The following is an 18,874-nucleotide window of genomic DNA, read 5'->3' as shown; positions in this document are numbered from 1 at the left end:
GTCTTCAGTGAAACCAGCATCTTACCAAAATATTTCACTCCTTTGCCCCCTGCAAATGAGCCTGCCCTAAATTGATCTAGCTGCCTTGTTTTCTCTTCAGCTCTAGGCAAAGGTATTTAATAATGTATTTTATGTATTTATCCATTTGTTTCTTGTTTGTCTACTGTCTTTGTGGGCAGGGACTCTGTGTGGTTTACTACTGTATCCTCAGCAGGGACTCTGTGGTTTACTAACGTATCCTCAGCATCTAAAATAGTGCCTGGAAATAACCTGCTGAAGGTATTATCAGTGATGCTGGAAAAATCCCACAACTGCCTGGCTTGCTGTCATTTCAAATAATGGCCATCAATTGTATGTGCATGGCCTATGCTCACATTGGCCCTTTTCAGTCTTCATACTCTCTCATTATTTACCTTCTCTACCAGCTCACTCTTCTGGGCAGATTTTCATCTCTTCACAGAGAAAATTGAAGTAACAGGATGAAGATCTACATAGCTTCCTACCCTTTCCAGCCTTCACATGGATTTGCCTTCACACCATCATTGACTCTTCCCTCCGGACACTAGAGCACACTTCTCTAAGAGTAATCCTGCCTTACTTCCTTTGGCATCTCTTCTCTTACTATGCCATAGACAAAATGCACCGATTTTCCCATCTTCCACCTTAGTCTTCAATAGGTTCTCTGTTTTCAGTACTTATCTCACTCAGCTTCTCAGCTTTAGTTAACTCCTATGATGACTCCAGTTTTTGCCATCTGCTCCTCCATTTGCTCTGGGGATTTTACACTTTGGTGATTTCCCTTCTACTCCCAAATTACTCCTTCTCAATTGTTTCCTCTTCTCGTTTTAAAATGTGCTTTGTATGCTACCACTCGTAGGTCCTTTTCCATTTCCTCTCTGGGAAATCTCAACCATGTCATCTATATGCTGCTGACTCCCAAATCCTTATCTCCAACCCCAGCTTGCCTGAACTTTACCACACAGAAGGCTTCGCGGTGTCAAAAATACAAACTGTTTCAAAGGGAACTCTTCACTGCACTGGCACAGCTGATTGCCCAACAAGCTCTTCCATGTTCCCTGGCTTCTAGACAACCACACTTACCACCTACTTCCTCGAGCTGGACACTTGAATGACATTTTCCTCATTTTTTTTTTCACCATGCTTCTTATTTATGTAAACATTATGTCTTACGAATTTCACCTCCTACTAAATATTTTGCAGATCTATCCATTCCTTTCCAGCTTATTGCCATTCAAATCCAGACAACCATAACCCTCATCCAGATAAGTGCAACAGCCTAATTTCCTTTCATAGTCACTCTAGTTAGAGTCAGTAATCCCCCTCAACAATTCTGATCATATCATGCCCCATTTGAAACTCTTCCTCCTGTGACTTCCCTTGGCTGTTACTAGGAGGTCCAAACACTTTAACATGAACTGCAGGATCCAACTCCTGCTCGTTTCTTTTGCCAACACCGAACGCTTTCCCTTCTCTCCCCTCTATATCATCATATAGAGCCTCTATGACTCCGCCACGTATTCCTTCAGGTCCCCAACTTTACCACACTCTCCCTCACACCAGGAACACTGAACTGCTATTATCTTAGCTGAGCAAATCTTTGCCTCCACATCACCACGCCTGGGCTAGAAAGCAGACAAGCTTTAGAATGTCATGCTCCTACTTAAAATTCTCTTAGATGTTCCCAGTAACATATTTAGTTTAGTCAGTGTCTATATGCTTTAGGACTTACAACCCACTTAGCATGGCATATAAGGGTCCTTCGTGTCCTGGCTCCTGCTGCCCTCTCCCACATTGTGTCTTGTGGACCTGGTGTGTCCCACACTACACTCCAGCCATCATGAACCACTTGCAGGTCCTAAACTCACCAAGCTCTTGCTTCCATCTTGACTCAGCTATGCACATGTTTTCCTCTGCTCCCCGGGTCTGCAATCCCTGATTACCCTTCAGGACTTAGTACACGAAGTTTCCTTGTGGGAATGCATTGCTGGTCCTATCATCATCAATCTCACTCTAGCCACCTACTCCCAGACCTGGTCTGGCTTAGATGCCCCCTCTCAAAGTGCTGTGGCCCACTCTGCTAATCTCTGTGATAGCACTTGCCAACCCACACAGTACTTTTGCTTATTGGTCTGCTCTACTAACCAGATGATCATTTTCCTGAAGTCAGGGGTTATCTTAATCTTAGCTCATATTTTCAGTGTCTAAAAATATGTTCAATATTTAGAAGGTGCACAATTAATGTGTTTTTTCTTTGAGGAAAAAAAATGAATACAATAAGTGAATGACAGGACCAGCAGATGATGTAATGGTTACATTGCTGGATTCCTATGTAGTTGACCATGGTTTGAATCCTGGGCCCAGTGGCTTAAAACTCACAATAGGCACGTGTATGTGCATGCCCAAAATCTTGAGAGAGGAATAAAGGAGAAGGAATTACAGCATGACCATCATCCCGAGCAGTGAGTTCTCATTTTCTGTCCCTCTGGCAAGTGCACATGCCCTATAGCAAAAATCTCTCTTATAAAAAAAAAATGAATGAATGAATGAGGAAAGAAGCTATTCTAAAGTTTTTATGGAAATATTTGTGCCTGTATTACACTGGGGAATTCAGGATGACATTCCAGGTCCAGCTTCTTCATGATCAACAGAAAAACAAGCTCCATGTCCCTCTCTTTAGAAATTAAATTCTTCGCTGAGTACACAGTCTGAAATTATTCTTGTTAAAGCAATCACTTGGGTAACATACACCTTCTTTAACAATGCAAATACCCAGGAAATAATTCCTATATCTTTAATATCTATTTATTTATATATATTTCTTCTCCTCCTCACATATAATGGAGACCACTCCACTGAAAAAAAAATAAGAATTTTGTGTGTCCAGGAAAGAGAGAAGGTCTAATAGCTTCTCAAACTTTATTTGACCTCCTAGAACATTGCTAAAAATGAAGTTGCAAATTCAGCTGTTTGAGGTGGGGTCTGGGAGTCTGCATTTCTGATGCAGACGCTGATGGTGCTGGCCCCAAGACCACATTCTGAAAGGTAGTGAGCTAGTCATTCTCTTCTCCCTTCAGGCCTCTGACTTATATGCTTTCAGGGGTTAATAAGTGGTGAAAGAACGGCTCACAGTGAAGCTCTGCAAGGAGAAGCACAGAGTAACGAGCTTTTAAAATCGAGATGTGTGCCTGTGGGTAGATGGTGCTTTATAGGAAATACGGATTCAAGTGTTCGTTTCTGACTGCGCTCGTTTTAACTGATTCAAAATCTGAACTGCCACCATCTATGCTTTGGACATAGCAGTCAAAAAAAGGTTGATGAAGGATGACACATGTTTAATCTGAGAATATAAAAAATACATTATAGTCTCTCTTTCTCTGGCCACACCTTCCACTTTTAAAATATATTCTTTGCTTTTTGATTGTCAAGGAAAGCTTTAAATAATGCATTTGTCATTTTCATAAAGTAAGATGTTAAATGAAATATATCTGTGCATTATACCTAAGGTGCATCTCCCTGAAGGACGTGTAACATGAAACGGGCTGTCATTAATCTTTGCCATTTCTCTGTAAAAATGAGACACTTTTAATTCCAATTTTGTAGATAAGGAAAGTGAAATGCAGAAAGCTAAAGTGACTTAAGATCACATAGCAGTAACACAGGATGTGGCCAAGTATACATTCTACAATAGCTCTCCCATGCTTAACGTTGGCTTGGTGGAAAAAGAAGAATACAGTAGCTTTCTAATGATTGTGCTTTGCATCTTTTTTAAAAACAAAGTTTATGATTTAGCAATCCTTTTCCTATACGTATCTCTTACTGGAATTTATCTGTATTCTACCCACCCAATTATTATTAACCTATATTGTTTCTAAAAGAATTCAGAGTGGTTTCACAGAGACACATAAAATAAACTCACATATAGTAAATGGGAAAGAAAAGGAGGGACAGGAATACTGTTAATGAATCAAGTTTACACAAAAAGGTTGTCGCCTTGACGGTCTATTGGTCAAGGTGAAAAGGCAACTATGTCATTGCACCTGTATGAAAGATCAGCACGTTATTCTAGAAGCACGACTATCCCTGGCCACTGCTCCGTGGTGGATCCAGTCAGCTGTCAGCCTATCACATGGATGGCTGGTCCCCCTGTCCACGTAGATCCCTGATTTTCTCTGTAAGTAAAATCTCAGGGGATGCAAATGATGCTTGCAACACCTAATCCTGAAATAATTTTAACTTTCCAGTTGATTTACTATTTCCATAAGCTTCTCATCAATATAATCCTGATGTAATCAAACAGGAGCTCACTCAAATTGAGGAGCTTGAGTTAATTTATTTAGCGAAGACTTGGTAGACACTGAACATTACACAGAATCATTTGAATTGTGAAACTGGGATTCAATAGACTCAACACTTAATAACAAACATATGATCAAAATATAAGATAACATATGACTACTTTAAAATGGACGTTAAAGACATATAAAAATACGATAAGGATGATTTTTTGCTTCATTTTCTTTTTCTTTTAGATTTCTATTATAGAGCACATTCACTCACCAGGCAGAGACAGAAAGAGAAACTGAGAAAGCACTTACCACCACCAACCCCTCCCCGCCCAGGGATGGCCACACTGCAATCCTTTCTCCTCCATACTCCTTTTGGGATCTGGGGATTTGGCACCCATGGCGCCCAGCTGATTTTCAAGCTGCTGGTCCAGGATTTGAATCACGGAACTGGCCATGTGGGATCCAGCCACCTTTATCTCCACACCACCTGCTGGCCTGATTTTTTTGGTTGTTTTTAACAGCTATGAGTTATTAACTTACATACCATAAAATTTGCTTAATGAGGGGCCGGCAGGTGGCATGGTGGTTACAGCACTGGACTCGCACATGGCCAGCCACTGTTCAAATCTGGACCTGGTGGTTTGCTTTCTCTCTCTCTCTCTCTCAGGTGGGCACATGTGCCCTATAGCAAATTTAAAAACGATAATGATGATGATAAATAAAATTAAATAAATGATTCTTTTTGGTATATTTATACAGTTGGGCAAGCATCATCTCAATTCAGTTTTAGAACACTTCTATCACCTCAAAAAGCTTCTGAGCACCCATTTTCAGCCAACCTCTGCTCTACTCCAGCCTCAGGTAACCACAATTCCGCTTTCTCCCTCAATAGTTTTGCCTTTTGGGGGCTGGCAGGTGGTGTCGTGGTTAAGGCGCTGGATTCCCACATGGCTAACCACGGTTCGAGTTCCAGATCTGGCAGTTTGCTTTTTCACTCTGTCTCTCTCACCTCTCTTTCTCTCTCTCTCTCTCTTGCTGTCTTTCTCTGATCAAATTGAAGAATAATAATAGTAAATAAAATTAAAACAAATCATTCTAAAAAAAGTTAATGCTTTAATTTTTTTCATATAAATTGATTTATTACATGCAGTCTAGTACGTCTGTTTTAGTTACTTAGCATCTTTTTGAGGTTCATTCATACTGTTGCATGTAGCAGTAGTGTGTCCCTTTCTACTGCTGTGTAGCATTCTAGTTTGTAGCTATACTGCATGGACAATTGGTTCTTCACATGTTTTGGTTATTATGAATAATGCTGTGATGAGCAATCACATAAAGGTCCTTGTGAGGACCTGAGTTTTCACTTCTCTTAGGTAATGCCTACAGGTGAAGTTGACAGATTGTAAGCAACCTTCTAACAACTTTTAACTTTTAACAACTGCCAAACTGTTTTCCAAAATGGTTCTTCATTTTGAGCTGGGATATTGCGAGATTTGCATTCTCCCCAGAAGCGTATGACTGTTTGGTTTATCTATATCCTCACTAATACTTGGTACTGTCTATCTTGTTGGTTATAGCCTATAAAGGTTTTATTTTAGATGTCAACTTGACAGGGTTAAGGGACATTCAGCTTGACAGGGTTAGGGACATAAAGCATTACTTGTGGGTGTGTCTGTGTTGCTGGAAGAGGTCAGCATTTGGATCCGTGGAGGGGAGTGAAGATCACCCTCACTACCATGGGTGGACACCATCCAACAAGTTGAGGGGCCACACAGAACAAAGAGGTGGGGGAAGAGCAAATTCTCTCACTCTCCTGGAGCTAGGACATTCATCTTTTCCTGCCCTGGGACATCAGAACTCCAGCTTCTTGAGACCAGCCTGAGCATTACATGAAGGTTCCCCCTGGTACTCAGGATTAGTAACACCACCATCTTTCCTGGTTCTCCACCTCAAAGATGATACATCACGGAGCTTCTCAGCCTCCATAATCATGTGCCAGTTTCCATAATAAATCCCCTTACATCTACATCTGTCTATACCTACACTTATCTGTATCTAACTGCCCATCCATCCTATTTTTCTGTTATTCTGGAGAACCCTTTCTAATGAGTAGGAGTGGGGTGAGGGTATTTCAGAAATAATGTTATACAGTTTTTCGGTCAGTCCAAAAATAGGATCCAAATAAGTCACCATCAGCCTCCCTCTTCAGTCTCCTTTTCCGAGTAGTCACTTACAGAAGGAAAATGTTCAAAATTCAAGGGCTTATGCAACTTTCCTCTTATGGTTTTTTTAATTCTGTATTTTTCAATTCCCTTCAAATAATCTATTAATGTTATGTGCTTAGGGTTTATAGCCTATCAAAGGCTTGGTAGAAAGCACTTTGCTACTCCCTGGATTTGTTGAAGAGTAGGACAAAACAGGACCCTTCAACTACCAGAAAGATCTTCTGATATCTCTCAGATAAAATGTTAAGTATAAAACCAGGGTACTCATGCCAGCCTAAGCTCCAGTTTACAGCCACTCTCTGTACTTGTAAATCGTTGCTGTAGCTATTAAATGAACCCTTGAGTTTCCAATAAGCTTACCAGTCATTGCTTTTTCTTTCTCTTTAATAGCTTAATTCAACTTATCTACATTTTCCATTCCTTGACCTTGCATAAAAAAATGATGGTGCGATATTACTTGAAATTTCCCCAGAAGGTAAGAAAAATGTATTATATATGAGTGTATTTAACACATAGTTGACACCCTTTCTTGGAAAGGTTTTGATTGACATATGGTAATTTTGACCAGAGAAATTTTAAGGCAAGTGTTGCTACATAATTGTCATGTGAATTGTGTCAGGGCAGGGAGGCAGCAGGTGGCCTGGTGGTTAAGGTTCTGGATTCCCATATGACTGACCATGGTTCATGTCTCAGCTCCAGCAGCCAGAAAAATCACACTTGGCACATGTGCACGCATGCCCAAAATCCAGGTGGAAAATGGAGGAGAAGGGATTGTGCCATGGCCATCCCCTTTAGTGGGGTGATTTCTCACTGTCTCTCTCTGGCGAGTGCATAAAACCTATGGCAAAAAAAACTAAAAAAAAAATAAAATAAAGATATATATAGAGAGAATTGTGTCTGGGAAGCCACCTAGCAAACTGCCACATGCCACAGTCACATTAACAAAGGTGTGCTGCAGTCATCTTTCCACTAAGATGCCTCTTGCATTCTTATTGCCAGAAAGATTTTTCAAACTTAATTACGTAATAAAATAGACTCATCTCCTATTCTGAGAAACTGCTCCAGGACTGGCAGCCCCTAAAATCAGCCTATAGTCCTTTCTATATTTATCTACTGGTGCCAGTTTTCTTCATGAAGGTTTTGGGGTATTAACAGGCAGAAAGGGAGAGGAAGAGAGAGACAGAAAATGAGAAATCACACTCAGGGGGGATGGCCACGCCACATTCCTGTCTCCATTCTCCTCTCGGGATCGTGGGCTCACACCCAAACGTGCCCAGCATGAGTTTAAGCCACAGAGTCGGGGACTTGAACCACGGTCAACTACGTGGGAGTCCAGTGACACAGCCATTACATCAACTGCTGATCCCTTAAATAAAAGAATTATAGATGGATGTATTCCTTTTTTTTTTTTTTTGAGAGGTTTTGCGCTATAGGGCGCATGCGCTCACCAGACAGACAGACAGACATAGAGACAGAAAGCGAGAAATCACTCCCCAGGGGAGATGGTCATACCACAATCTCTTTTCCTCCATTCTCCTCTCAGGATCTTGGGCACGCACGCACATGCACCCGGTGTGAGTTTTAAGCCACCGGGTCCGGGACGTGAACTGCGGTCGACTACATGGGAGTCCAGTGACATAACCATTACGCTAACTGCTGGTTCCCGATGTATTCATTTTTAATTGCTGCTATAACAAATTACCACAAACTCAGTTGTTTACAACAATAGAAATTAATTATCTTAAAGGTCTGGAGGCCAGAAATCTAAAATCCCATCTTTACCTTTTTTCCATATAAGGTAACATATGTGAAGTATGCTTTTTAAAAAATTTATTTAATTTTGCTAATTATTATTTCTTTTTATTTGAGACAGGGCATATGCACTCACCAGAAAGAGATAGAGAGAGAGAAGAAAAGTGAGAAAGCAAGTGGCCAGGTCTGGGAATTGAACAGTGGTTAGCTATGTGGGAGCCCAGTGCCCCAACCACCATGCCACCTACGGGCCTCAATATAAGGTGACATACTTGTAGGTTCTAGGAATTGGATATGGATATCTTTGGAGGGCCATTATTCTGCCTACCACAAATGGAAAAACAAAAATAACTTCTGAAATAATTTAAACCAATGGTATCCAATTACGGTGATCCAGTTGCCCCCAATCCTCACCCCACCCCAGAGAATACTGGTAAAGCTGGAGACATTTTGTGGATGTGACAATTGGAAGAAGGTTGTTACTGCACATCTAGTGGATAGAGGTCAGGGATACCTCTAAACATCCTATAACACACAGGCCTGTATCCAAGCCAAAGAATTATCCAACCCGAAGTGTCAGCAGTGATAAAGTTGAAAAGCCCTGATTTAAAGCACACTATTCTTTGAAATCCTCTGAGTTAGGAAGGTAACCATGTAAGAAAAGCAAATTTTAGGATTTAGATTTACATAGAGAAATTTGCAAAGTCATATTCAAACTCCCAAGTTTCTGACAATTTTATACAGGGATATTTATAATAAAGAACTATGAAGTCTTCTAAAAGTTCGTGGAAAATATGTATTATAAAAAACGTTTGCACGGATTTCAAAAGTCTTTGCACAGAATAGAATCACACTTCAATTCCAGTTTTCCACAAAGTTTTAAAAGCCTCCCTGTATTATAAAGTAAACAATATACTTTATTAGTAGGATTTTGAACATTGCCTGATGTTGTTAAGTATTAGTAGTATTTGTTTCACTTTTTTGTCTGATGTAATCTTTCATACTGATGCATTTCATATAGAGGTAAATTAAAGTATGTATTATACACATCATTCTCTGTATATTATAAATTCTTAAATCATAAATACTCAGATTTAAAATATAGCAGATTTCAAGATGATCCACAGACTTCTGCAATATTTTGTTATAGAATGGCCAGACCTTCTACTGCTTAACTTCAAAGGATCAAACAGAGAAGTACCCTTGCTGTGACATCCCCTTCCACGGAGGGAAAGATTCAAGTTGGAACCAACTGTCACTTAAAGGAAGCACCTTGGGTATCAATACCTATTTTTCCAGTTCTCAAGAATTTCTGTCCTCATATTTAAGCTTTCCTGCCGTTTAAGTGAGTTATAGAATTGCTGGTAGAGGGACCAGCAGTAAGTGTAATGGCTGTCGCTGGACTCCCACGTAGTCAACTGCGGTTTGATTCCTGGACTCAGTGGCTAAAACTCACGCCGGGCATGTGTGCATGCGTGCCCAAGATCCCGAGAGGAGAATGGAGGAGAAGGGATTGTGGTGTCGTCACCCCCCTGGAGTGTGATTTCTCACTTTCTGTCTCTCTGTCTCTCTCTGTCTGTCTGGCGAGCGCACGTGCCCTATAGCAAAAACCTCTCCAAAAAAAAAAAGAAAAAAAAAAGAAAAAAAAAGAATTGCTGGTAGAATGTTTTACTTTTTTATCAACAACTTTCTTTCCATATATTATATCTTCTCTTCTCTATCCACTCTACTCTTTTAGTCTTGTACTACTTGTTCTAAGATTCCTTCTAGAGTTTTCATAATTTGCAGCTAAAATAATTTTCTCTTGCTTAAAGAATGATCTATTTATTTAATTCCATTTGTCATTATTATTTTTTAATTTGACCAGAAAGAGACAGAAAGAGAAAGGGAAAGTAAGAAAGCAAGCCACCAGGTATGGGCCTCAAACCGTCGTCGACCATGTGGGAATCCAGCACCTTTAACCACCATGCCACCTGCCAGCCCAATAGTATTTTTCTGTGGCAGGAAAAAAAAATTACCTAATCAACAGAAGAGTGTGTGTGACTATGTGTATGTGCAGGGTGTAAAGAGTCCATCCATGAAGGTGTGTATCATTCATCTTCCCCTAGAAAGTACAGTAACTCCAAATATGAAAACACTCTAACAGTTTGTGAACAAACAGCAGAATGAAGAAAAAAAATCTTGTACAGCAACCTTGTTTACCACTGAAACCATTTCTATTGTATATATTTCTGTCAAGAAACAATTCTGCCAGGTATTTTACATTTGATATGAGTTCTAAGCTACAATAAAAAGATATGGGTTAAGATATTCTAATGAGTTGAGACTTTCTAAACATTAGTCAAAAACCATATTCCTAAACATTAAGTCACATTTAAGATTTCAGAATTCAAATGTGACATTGCTCCTTGGGGTGGGTGCAATTAGAGGAATTTGCCTAGATCTCTGGGGCAAAATTATCTCTAGAGTCAGAAGGAATAAAAATGAAATCTATCAAGCCAGTTGGTAGCCTGGTGGTTAATGTGGCTGGATTCCACCTGGCCAACTGAGCAGTTCAAATCCAAGATGGGCCAGCTCGAAAAACACGCGGGCACTAGCGCGTGTGTGCCCAAAGTTCCGAAAGGAGAATGGGAGAAAAGAGATTGTGATATGCCCATTCCCCAGAGGGTGATTTCTCATTTCCCCTTCCTCTCTCACTCTGTCTTTCTTCAGCAAGGTGAGCACAGGTGACACACAACAAAAACTACAACGTCTACCTAGCGAAAGGATAAAGTTTCTCCAGAAATAAAAGGCAAGAAAAAAAAAGTGATAGACAGAAAAGAGAATTTACAGATTAAGAGATTTAAGAGGAATGTCAACTGCATTAAGAACATAAGAACTAACCCTTAGTAATCAACACAAAAATGAAAGCTTCCCATAACAGGACAGACTTGAGCATATAGTAGGGTAGCAAAACAGCCATCAAAAAGCAATACAGAGGGCCAGTCCCACAGCCTAGATGTTAAGGGAGTCAGATCCCATGGCCTACCTTGGTTCAAATTCTAGCCTTTGTGGTTCAAAAAACATGCCACACGTATGTACGTACATGCTCAAAATTCTCACAGGATGGAAAAATGGAGAATGGATAATAGTGTGACCACATCCCATAGCGGGTATTTTCTTCCTCCCTCTCTCTCTCTCTCTGGTAAATACACATGCCATCTGGCAATTGAAAAGTAAATAATTTTTTTTTTCATTTAAAAAGCAATACAGTAAAGCAAAGAGTATATATTTAAGATGTCAGGCTATAACCTAGGATTCCAAGGTATTTTCCCATTATTATTTTGTCAAGTTCACTAAATAACAAAAATGCACCTAGTGTGATTTTTCAAGCCACCAGGTCTGGGACTCAAACCGCTGTTGGGCATGTGGGAATTTAGCACCTTAACCCCTATGCCACCTGCTGGTCAAATCCAAACTTTAAGCTTTTCATACCACATCTCTACGTTTCTGTCTATCTTCAGTTGGGTGTTAGTCTTGGCTTAGACCAAACTAGTCCAACTTCACCTCCTAATGTCTCTTTTTCTGTGTGGCTTAAAACTATTCTCTCTGGTCCCTTAGATTTAAAAACAGCATTGAGGGACCAGCAGTTGACGTAATGGCTATGTTGCTGGATTCCCATGTAGTCAACTGTGATTCGAGTCCCAGATCCGGTGGCTTAAACTCACAATGGGCACGTGTGCGTGTGCGTATGTGCATGCCCAAGATCCCAAGAGGAGACTGGAGGAAAAGGGACTGCGGTGTGGCCATCCCCCCTGGGGGGTGATTTCTCACTTTCTGGCTCTCCCTGTCTTTCTGGCGAGCACAAGCACCCTACAGCAAAAACCGCTCAAAAAAAGAAAAAAAGAAAAACAGCATTATTCTCAACTCGTTTGTATCCTTCATTTCATTTAACAAGTTCTTCTCATCTTCCCATTGTCTCAATAGTGCTCTTGCCTCTCCAGCCCAGATCAACTTCATCTTATGCCTGGATTAGGGCAGCTTATCCCACCTGCTTGCCCTCCCAGGTTTATCAACCCATACTCAATCCACCCAGCCTAGCATTCCCAGAATCATCTTTTTACTTATCACTCCCCTGTTCAAGAAAATATCTATTTCTCCTGTGCTACAACTTCAAGACTAGAGGTAGATTTTCAAGGAGCTTCTTAATGTGCTCCTATCTTAACAAGCCTACACTTTTATTGCTTCTTGATAACATTATTTATTTACTTTTGCCATAGAGCACATATGCTTGCCAGAGAGAGATAGAGAGGGTCACGCCACAATTCTTCTCTTCCATTCTCCTTTTAGGATTTTGGGTGCAGGCACAAGTGATTATCAAGCCTCCAGGTCCAGCACTTGAACCATAGTAGGCTATGTGGGAGTCCAGCGCCTTAACCAGCATTCCACCTGCTGGTCCCAATATTATTCATACTGATGTTTTTCTCTTTGTTTGGAATCCTCTCTTCTACACCTCCACTCCCAAAACATGACCCCACTTCAAGGGCCTTTCCAAATCCTGACTTCTCCATTTAGCCTTACAAGGTTACAAGTCACCGCCTTCTTAATTTTCAACCCCTCACGATTAAAAAGAAATTCAACACTTAATGATATATGCTCATCGTTTCATTGTGTTCCTTTTCTTTTTCCAACTACATGGAAAACTCCATAAAGATAGAGATACAGTTCTCTACCATACTACCATCCATCCCAGAGCTGAGAAAAGTGCATTTTTTAAAGAATAAATGAGTTAATTAATCTACTTAAGTATATTTTTATTCTTCTTGAGTATAAAGCCAGACACATAAATGAGTGTTCTATAATGACTAAGAATATAAACAAAGAGACTTTATATATGTGTGTGTATATATATTTGTGTGTGTGTGTGTGTGTGTGTGTGTGTATATATATATATATATATATATATATATATATATATATATATATATATATATATATATATATATATATATACTTGCAAATGCCATCTAAAAACAAGAGGATATACACATAAATATTTATAATACATATTTCCTAATTTCTCTCTTTTGTTCTTTTAAAATTAAATATGCAACTCTTTAAAGCTATGTTAGAATATACATACCAATGGTTAGAGAAATAAAATAGGCAAACCCTAAATTTAAAATTTTGATTATGGAATAAAACCAAAAAGGTTATTATGCCATTTCCACCAACTAAGCCATACGCTTATTAAATAGAAATAATCAGTTGTTTTAGCCTGGTAATCTTTTTTTTTTTTTCCCCATTAAGGAACCAATCTTTTCTAATCCTTATTGTGAAAAACTTCCAAGACTCAAATTAGACTTTGTAAATTCCTGTGAAGCCCTTTAGAATTTTAATGACACAACAAAAGTTGACTAATGACTATTATTGAAGTTGGCCATAAAATCGTGTATACTTTAATCAAATAAAATTACACATTAGAATTCTCATAAAGTAAGCATGCGTGTACTAAAATACTTGGCACTTAATAACTTAGCTCAAACATAAAAGACATTGTACTTCACTCAAAATTAATTGTTGTGACATACCGATGTTACATTTTATAAACTCATCTTTATACTTCCATGCTTAAGTGTCTTAACACATTTGTTAGGTAGATAGCAAAAGCATAAGATAAAAATCACACTCTCTTTTGCATTTGCATCCTCTCAGGAGTAACTTACCATCGTAGGTGGCATAAAGTGCTATCATGGTCACGGCTATGACAGTGAGGAGGAGGACGAGGACCGAGAGACTGATCTCCAGGGGGGTCCATCGTGGTTTCTTCTTTGGCTTCGGGGTGTTGATATCAGTTATATCCATCTGACTTTCTGATCTGCCCATCACCTAAGATCTGCAAAAAAACAATAGGTAAGAGAAGTTGCATATACAGTTTTCCAAGTGTTTAATGTGCCTAAATAAGAGTCAAAGATTGATTTATTTCAAATTAGAAATGAAAGAAAACTTTCTGTTGACAAGTCAAAATGTTGATACTCATTACAGACTACCAAGCTGGATGAATTAGATGGGTCTTGAGCACAACCTTCTGTTTTGTTTTGTTTTTGATATATCACTGATGATCCCAGCAAAACTGGATGAAGAGACTTGGTTAAATACTCGTGTAGGATTACTTCAGCAGTTCAGCAGCACAGAACTGCTCTGCCGTTACTAAGAAAGTTTTAAAGTCACCCTTCTGAACTCTGGACTAACGTCAAAGGTTAATTGTATATATTGTTGCAGTGGCTTCCTTCGTAAACTCAAAAATCAATGACTAACACCTTGAGGTTTTGACGAAGCAATAATTTAGACTATAAGTATAGATAAAACTCAAATGGACCAAACATGGAAGGTAGTTTATTTTAGTCAGAAAAACGACTTCTGTGTTTATAGTTCAAAATTACTACTGGTGCTGATATGGAAATCTATGAACTGGTTATACAACATTGTGAAAAAGGTCACTTACTGGACCAACACTCAGTGGTTTATACCCTGGGATGAAAGGTATTAAATATGAATGCTTCCTTGTGGAGCTGAAGGAAGAAAAAGAAATATGACTACAAAAAATTCTGTCTTGGAGGTAAGAGTATCAATTGTTAAGATAAATAACTTGTATTTAAATGAATACTAATACTTCTGTTAATGGTAGCTGAAATTTATTAGTTCTCACATCAGTCACAGATCTTGGTGTCTTAGACCCATTAATTCATTTAACCTTCACAAAGTGGATATAAATGTTCTACCCTTTAGGAAGCTGGGGCGGAGAGAAGATAGGTAACTTCCCCCAGGGTTAACAACTAGCCAATATTCTTGGTAAAGAACACATCTGGCCACTGTTTGAAATACCGTATCGTCATGCAGTAAAAGCTATTTTAGATCTTATTTGCAGAAATTTAGGGGGAAAACAATGGGGAAACAAGCCTAAATGTTAACTTTCACTTCCTTTAGAGGCCTACTGACCTTTTTATCAGTCAGTCACCAAAGCTTAGAAAGGGCAACTGCAATTTTTCTCTGAATGACTGGAAGACGAACATCTTTAACTAACTGATGGCTTGTTTGTAGCTCAGTACAAATGAATCATTCTTTATTGAAGAATGAATTTCTTAAATACAAGTGACTGCTCAGCAATGCTTTTACAGTTAAAGGTCTTTGTTGAATGCACACAATTCCCTGAGGGTGTGTTTTGTGGAAACTGAGGCACCAGGAGAAAGTAGAAATAGGTTCTACATTTGCAGTATGGTCTAGGAGATCCAACAGATAAGAAAGGATCTAATTTCCCAAGTGAGTTATTAGTGAGTGAACACAACTGGATTTCAAAGCTCTGCATACAACATCTTAACCATGCTGTCCCTCTGATTACATGAGGCTATAAGCAAGGACAGACTATCAAATAAAAATATTTTATTAGACAGTGAAAGCCATGTCTGCTCAATAAAAAAGGAATGTAATGTACCTGAGTGTTAAAATGGCTTACTTAATGGTTATGTAACTCAGGCTGGCTTAGTCTCAGCTGGGTTATGCTATGGAATTACATAGATGGTAGTTCTATTTTAATAGGGATAGTACTTGAACAAAGAAAAAAATGGGAGCACATTTAACACCTGGATACCACACAAAGAAGTAAACAATAAAAAGAACAATTTTCTCAGTTTCCTCCCATTTGAAAACTAACTTAAAGTACTTTTGAATATTAACTACACTTGCTTGGGTATGTGCCTTGCCTGATCTAATAATATTTTAGAATAAAATCTAGACAAATGTTTTACTAGTATTAAATGGCCCTTTATTGTTATTATTTTAGTTATTTCTTAGAATGGCATTAAGTGTCTCCGTAAAGTAAAACTTAAGGAAGAAGAACCAGAGCATCCACGGGGTTAAATTAAAGGTGGTCTTTAATGTTGCTACTCTTCCCCATGCAGCAAAGCCAGTAGGCAGGAGTTTTCTTTTTTTCTTTTCTTTTTTGAGAGAGATTTTTGCTATAGGGTGTATGCAGTGCTGGAGAGACAGAGATAGAAAGTGAGAAATCTTGCCCCAGGGGGATGGCCATACTGCAGTCCCTTCTCCATTCTCCTCTCTAGATTTTGGCATGCACGCACACGCGCCCAGCGTGAGTTTTAAGCCGCTGGGTCCAGGACTTAAACTGCAGTGGACTACATGGGAGTCCAGCCACATACTCATTACGCCATCTGCTGGTCTCATGGAATTTTCTTTTTCTCACTCCTAGGTTCCTTTTTCTTGGATTCTCCTCCTTAATCTTGAGATTGGGATACTGAGGCAGTGGGCCTTTTTTTTTTTTTAAGTTTATTTATTTACATTCAATCACTGCATCTCATTACAGCATACCAAATGCATTTTCCCATCATGAATACACTGTATATTGGTTCAGTCAAAGATATTACAATGCACATTATCAACAGATCATTTTCCATTTTTGTGTCCCTTAAATGTTTTGCTTCTTTCTTTTTCCCCTTGATTGCCTCCCTCGCACCCTCCCCCCATTGCCCACCCCTCTCCCACAGGGTCTTCAGTAGCCACAGTTCCTCTCTATGCCTTTACACCTTCCAGTCCTTCAGTGGCAGCTGGGCTTTTAATAGTTTGACACTCAGGTATGCAGAAACAGTTAAAGGAGAATAACAGCAGCTGGTTAGTACTACTTGTATCAAAAGAATACCATCTTTGAATCACCTGCAAACTCTCCATCAGCCTTTCTTGTAAATAAATGCTCTGTAAATTCATCAAAGTCTTTTACTCCGAAGTCGTACTTTTCAACATAATTGAGCAAAACCAAAAATATAACTTTCCAATTAACTTTGTCATTCCTTGTCACTTAATTCAGGAGGATGCATTATTTCTTTTTTTTTTTTTTTTAAATAGGGGGTCAGAATCTTGAACCTTGAGATAGAGCACATCACTAACCCCCAGTGACCTGAATATTTCATTCAACCACACCCAACTGCATTTAAGGAAGGGGTGAAAGAAGGACTGATAAACAGAAGAACACGAAATAATTATAAAGTCGACACTTCTAGTCCCACGTAAAGCAGGATGCACAAAACGTACAAACATTCTTAAAATATTTCACCTCAGTTGTAGATTTGTTAAAAAGTTTAAGCCAAAAAGTAGACACCAGTACAAGAGAACAGAGAAATTAAGAGGTCTAACCCCACAAGAACCTCACCAACTTCAGTTTGACAACAAAAGAATAAATGATTTTGCTTAAGTACAATCTACATTTTAAAGCAATATAAAGGGGCAATTCTTATACCAGTGGGGCATAAACATGACTTAATCAGATAGTCAAATCATGCAACTTCTTTGTTCAGGGAAAGTCTAGAAGCCTAAGCAATTTTTTTTAAATCACATTAACTTATTTCTACAAGTCCCTAAGATTGTGCTATGTAATTCCAATTTGCATTACAGAAACTGAGGCACAGAATGAGGTGAAATAGGTTCCATATTTAGCTAGTTTCTGCAGAAGCTGAAGAGAGAGGCACGGTACTCAGGAGAAGTCATCTTGATTCCCCCAACATTAATTATTAGTATTTCCCGGGCCTGAAATACGGATTTCAGGACACAAAGCAATGACCATATTACTCCCGTGTGTAATGTAACTGTACAAAGACACAGTATTGAGTCAAGAAACGACCAAATTGTTGAAAGCGCTGGAATTCAGCAATAATGCAAGGGAGTGAAGGTGCACTGCGCGTCTTCGCAGCTGATTTGCAGACTTTGGCTGCTTCCAAATGCTGACGCTGCAGGTCAGGTACTAGTTTTCAGTTTAATAAAAATGCCATGTAAATCATATATGGGGAGAGGAGGAAAAGTCTCGTGGAGAAGCTAAAAGAGGGATGTTCGGTGGCCATTTCTAAATAAAACACATGGAGACCGGTTAAGTAAGGATAGGGTTTTAAAACTTTCATCTGCAAAAGAGCCGCCTTTCGAACCCTTGTGTGATTTAAGCATACCTTATGTAATAGGAAATCAAGGTTCAAAGCAAGATGAAGAGATAGGATAATGGAAAGATCTTCAGGTTGAGAAAAGTAAAAATAGAAAAGTGAGTTACAAATGAGGAGAAAATCCGACAGAAACCAAAACGAAAACAAACCTTGCTTTAAAGCAAACAAACAAAAATCAGTGCCTGCACAGCGGAACGGTAAATTCCCAGCCCCCAAATCAGCCCCGCTGCAATTTGGTAGCGCTGATCTTGGTAACCAAACACAACTCCCCCAGGCAGAGGCTGCAGCGAGCTATGGAAATGAAGCTCAAGAGTCGACCTGACATCACTCGCAGATCCCGCCTCCAGGTCACCCTCTCTGCCCCTCTCCTCCCCTCGCTCTCCAGGTCCCAGTTGCGGCTCCTTCCCGGGGCACGCCTCCTTCACCCACCGCCGCGGGGTCCCGGGCGCCGGGCCGTGCAGGACCTTAGCTGCTGACCCTGCTCCGCGCGCCTCCCGGCAGCTGCTCCCCTCGGCCTGTTCTGCCATGTCGGTGCCCGTCCCATGGGCTCTTAGCACCCCGGGCGCTCGCGCCCTTTGGACCCCTTCTCCCCGAGCTCCCAGGTGCCAGCTCGCTCTTC

The 18,874-nt window shown here is 39.7% G+C and overlaps 1 protein-coding gene across 1 annotated transcript in view; it reads right to left on the bottom strand.

Annotated features, from left to right (window-relative positions):
* The window catches only part of MME (membrane metalloendopeptidase), a 118,667-nt gene extending 99,799 nt beyond the window's left edge, over nt 1-18,868 (bottom strand). Inside the window, exons 1-3 of the mRNA XM_014588278.1 lie at nt 18,685-18,868; nt 13,987-14,156; nt 13,267-13,287 (exon numbers count right to left, since the gene is read on the bottom strand). Coding sequence (XP_014443764.1) covers nt 13,267-13,287; nt 13,987-14,146 — 181 coding nt within the window. The 5' untranslated portion in view covers nt 14,147-14,156; nt 18,685-18,868. The remainder of the gene's footprint in view (nt 1-13,266; nt 13,288-13,986; nt 14,157-18,684) is intronic.
* Between the last annotated feature and the right edge of the window lie 6 nt (nt 18,869-18,874).

The sequence above is a fragment of the Tupaia chinensis genome, unplaced genomic scaffold (genome assembly GCF_000334495.1).
Source record: "Tupaia chinensis unplaced genomic scaffold, TupChi_1.0 Scaffold000272_1, whole genome shotgun sequence".
NCBI lineage: Eukaryota > Metazoa > Chordata > Mammalia > Scandentia > Tupaiidae > Tupaia > Tupaia belangeri.
The sequence above is the reverse complement of the archived record's forward strand: the minus strand, read 5'-3'. Positions and strand labels throughout refer to the sequence as shown.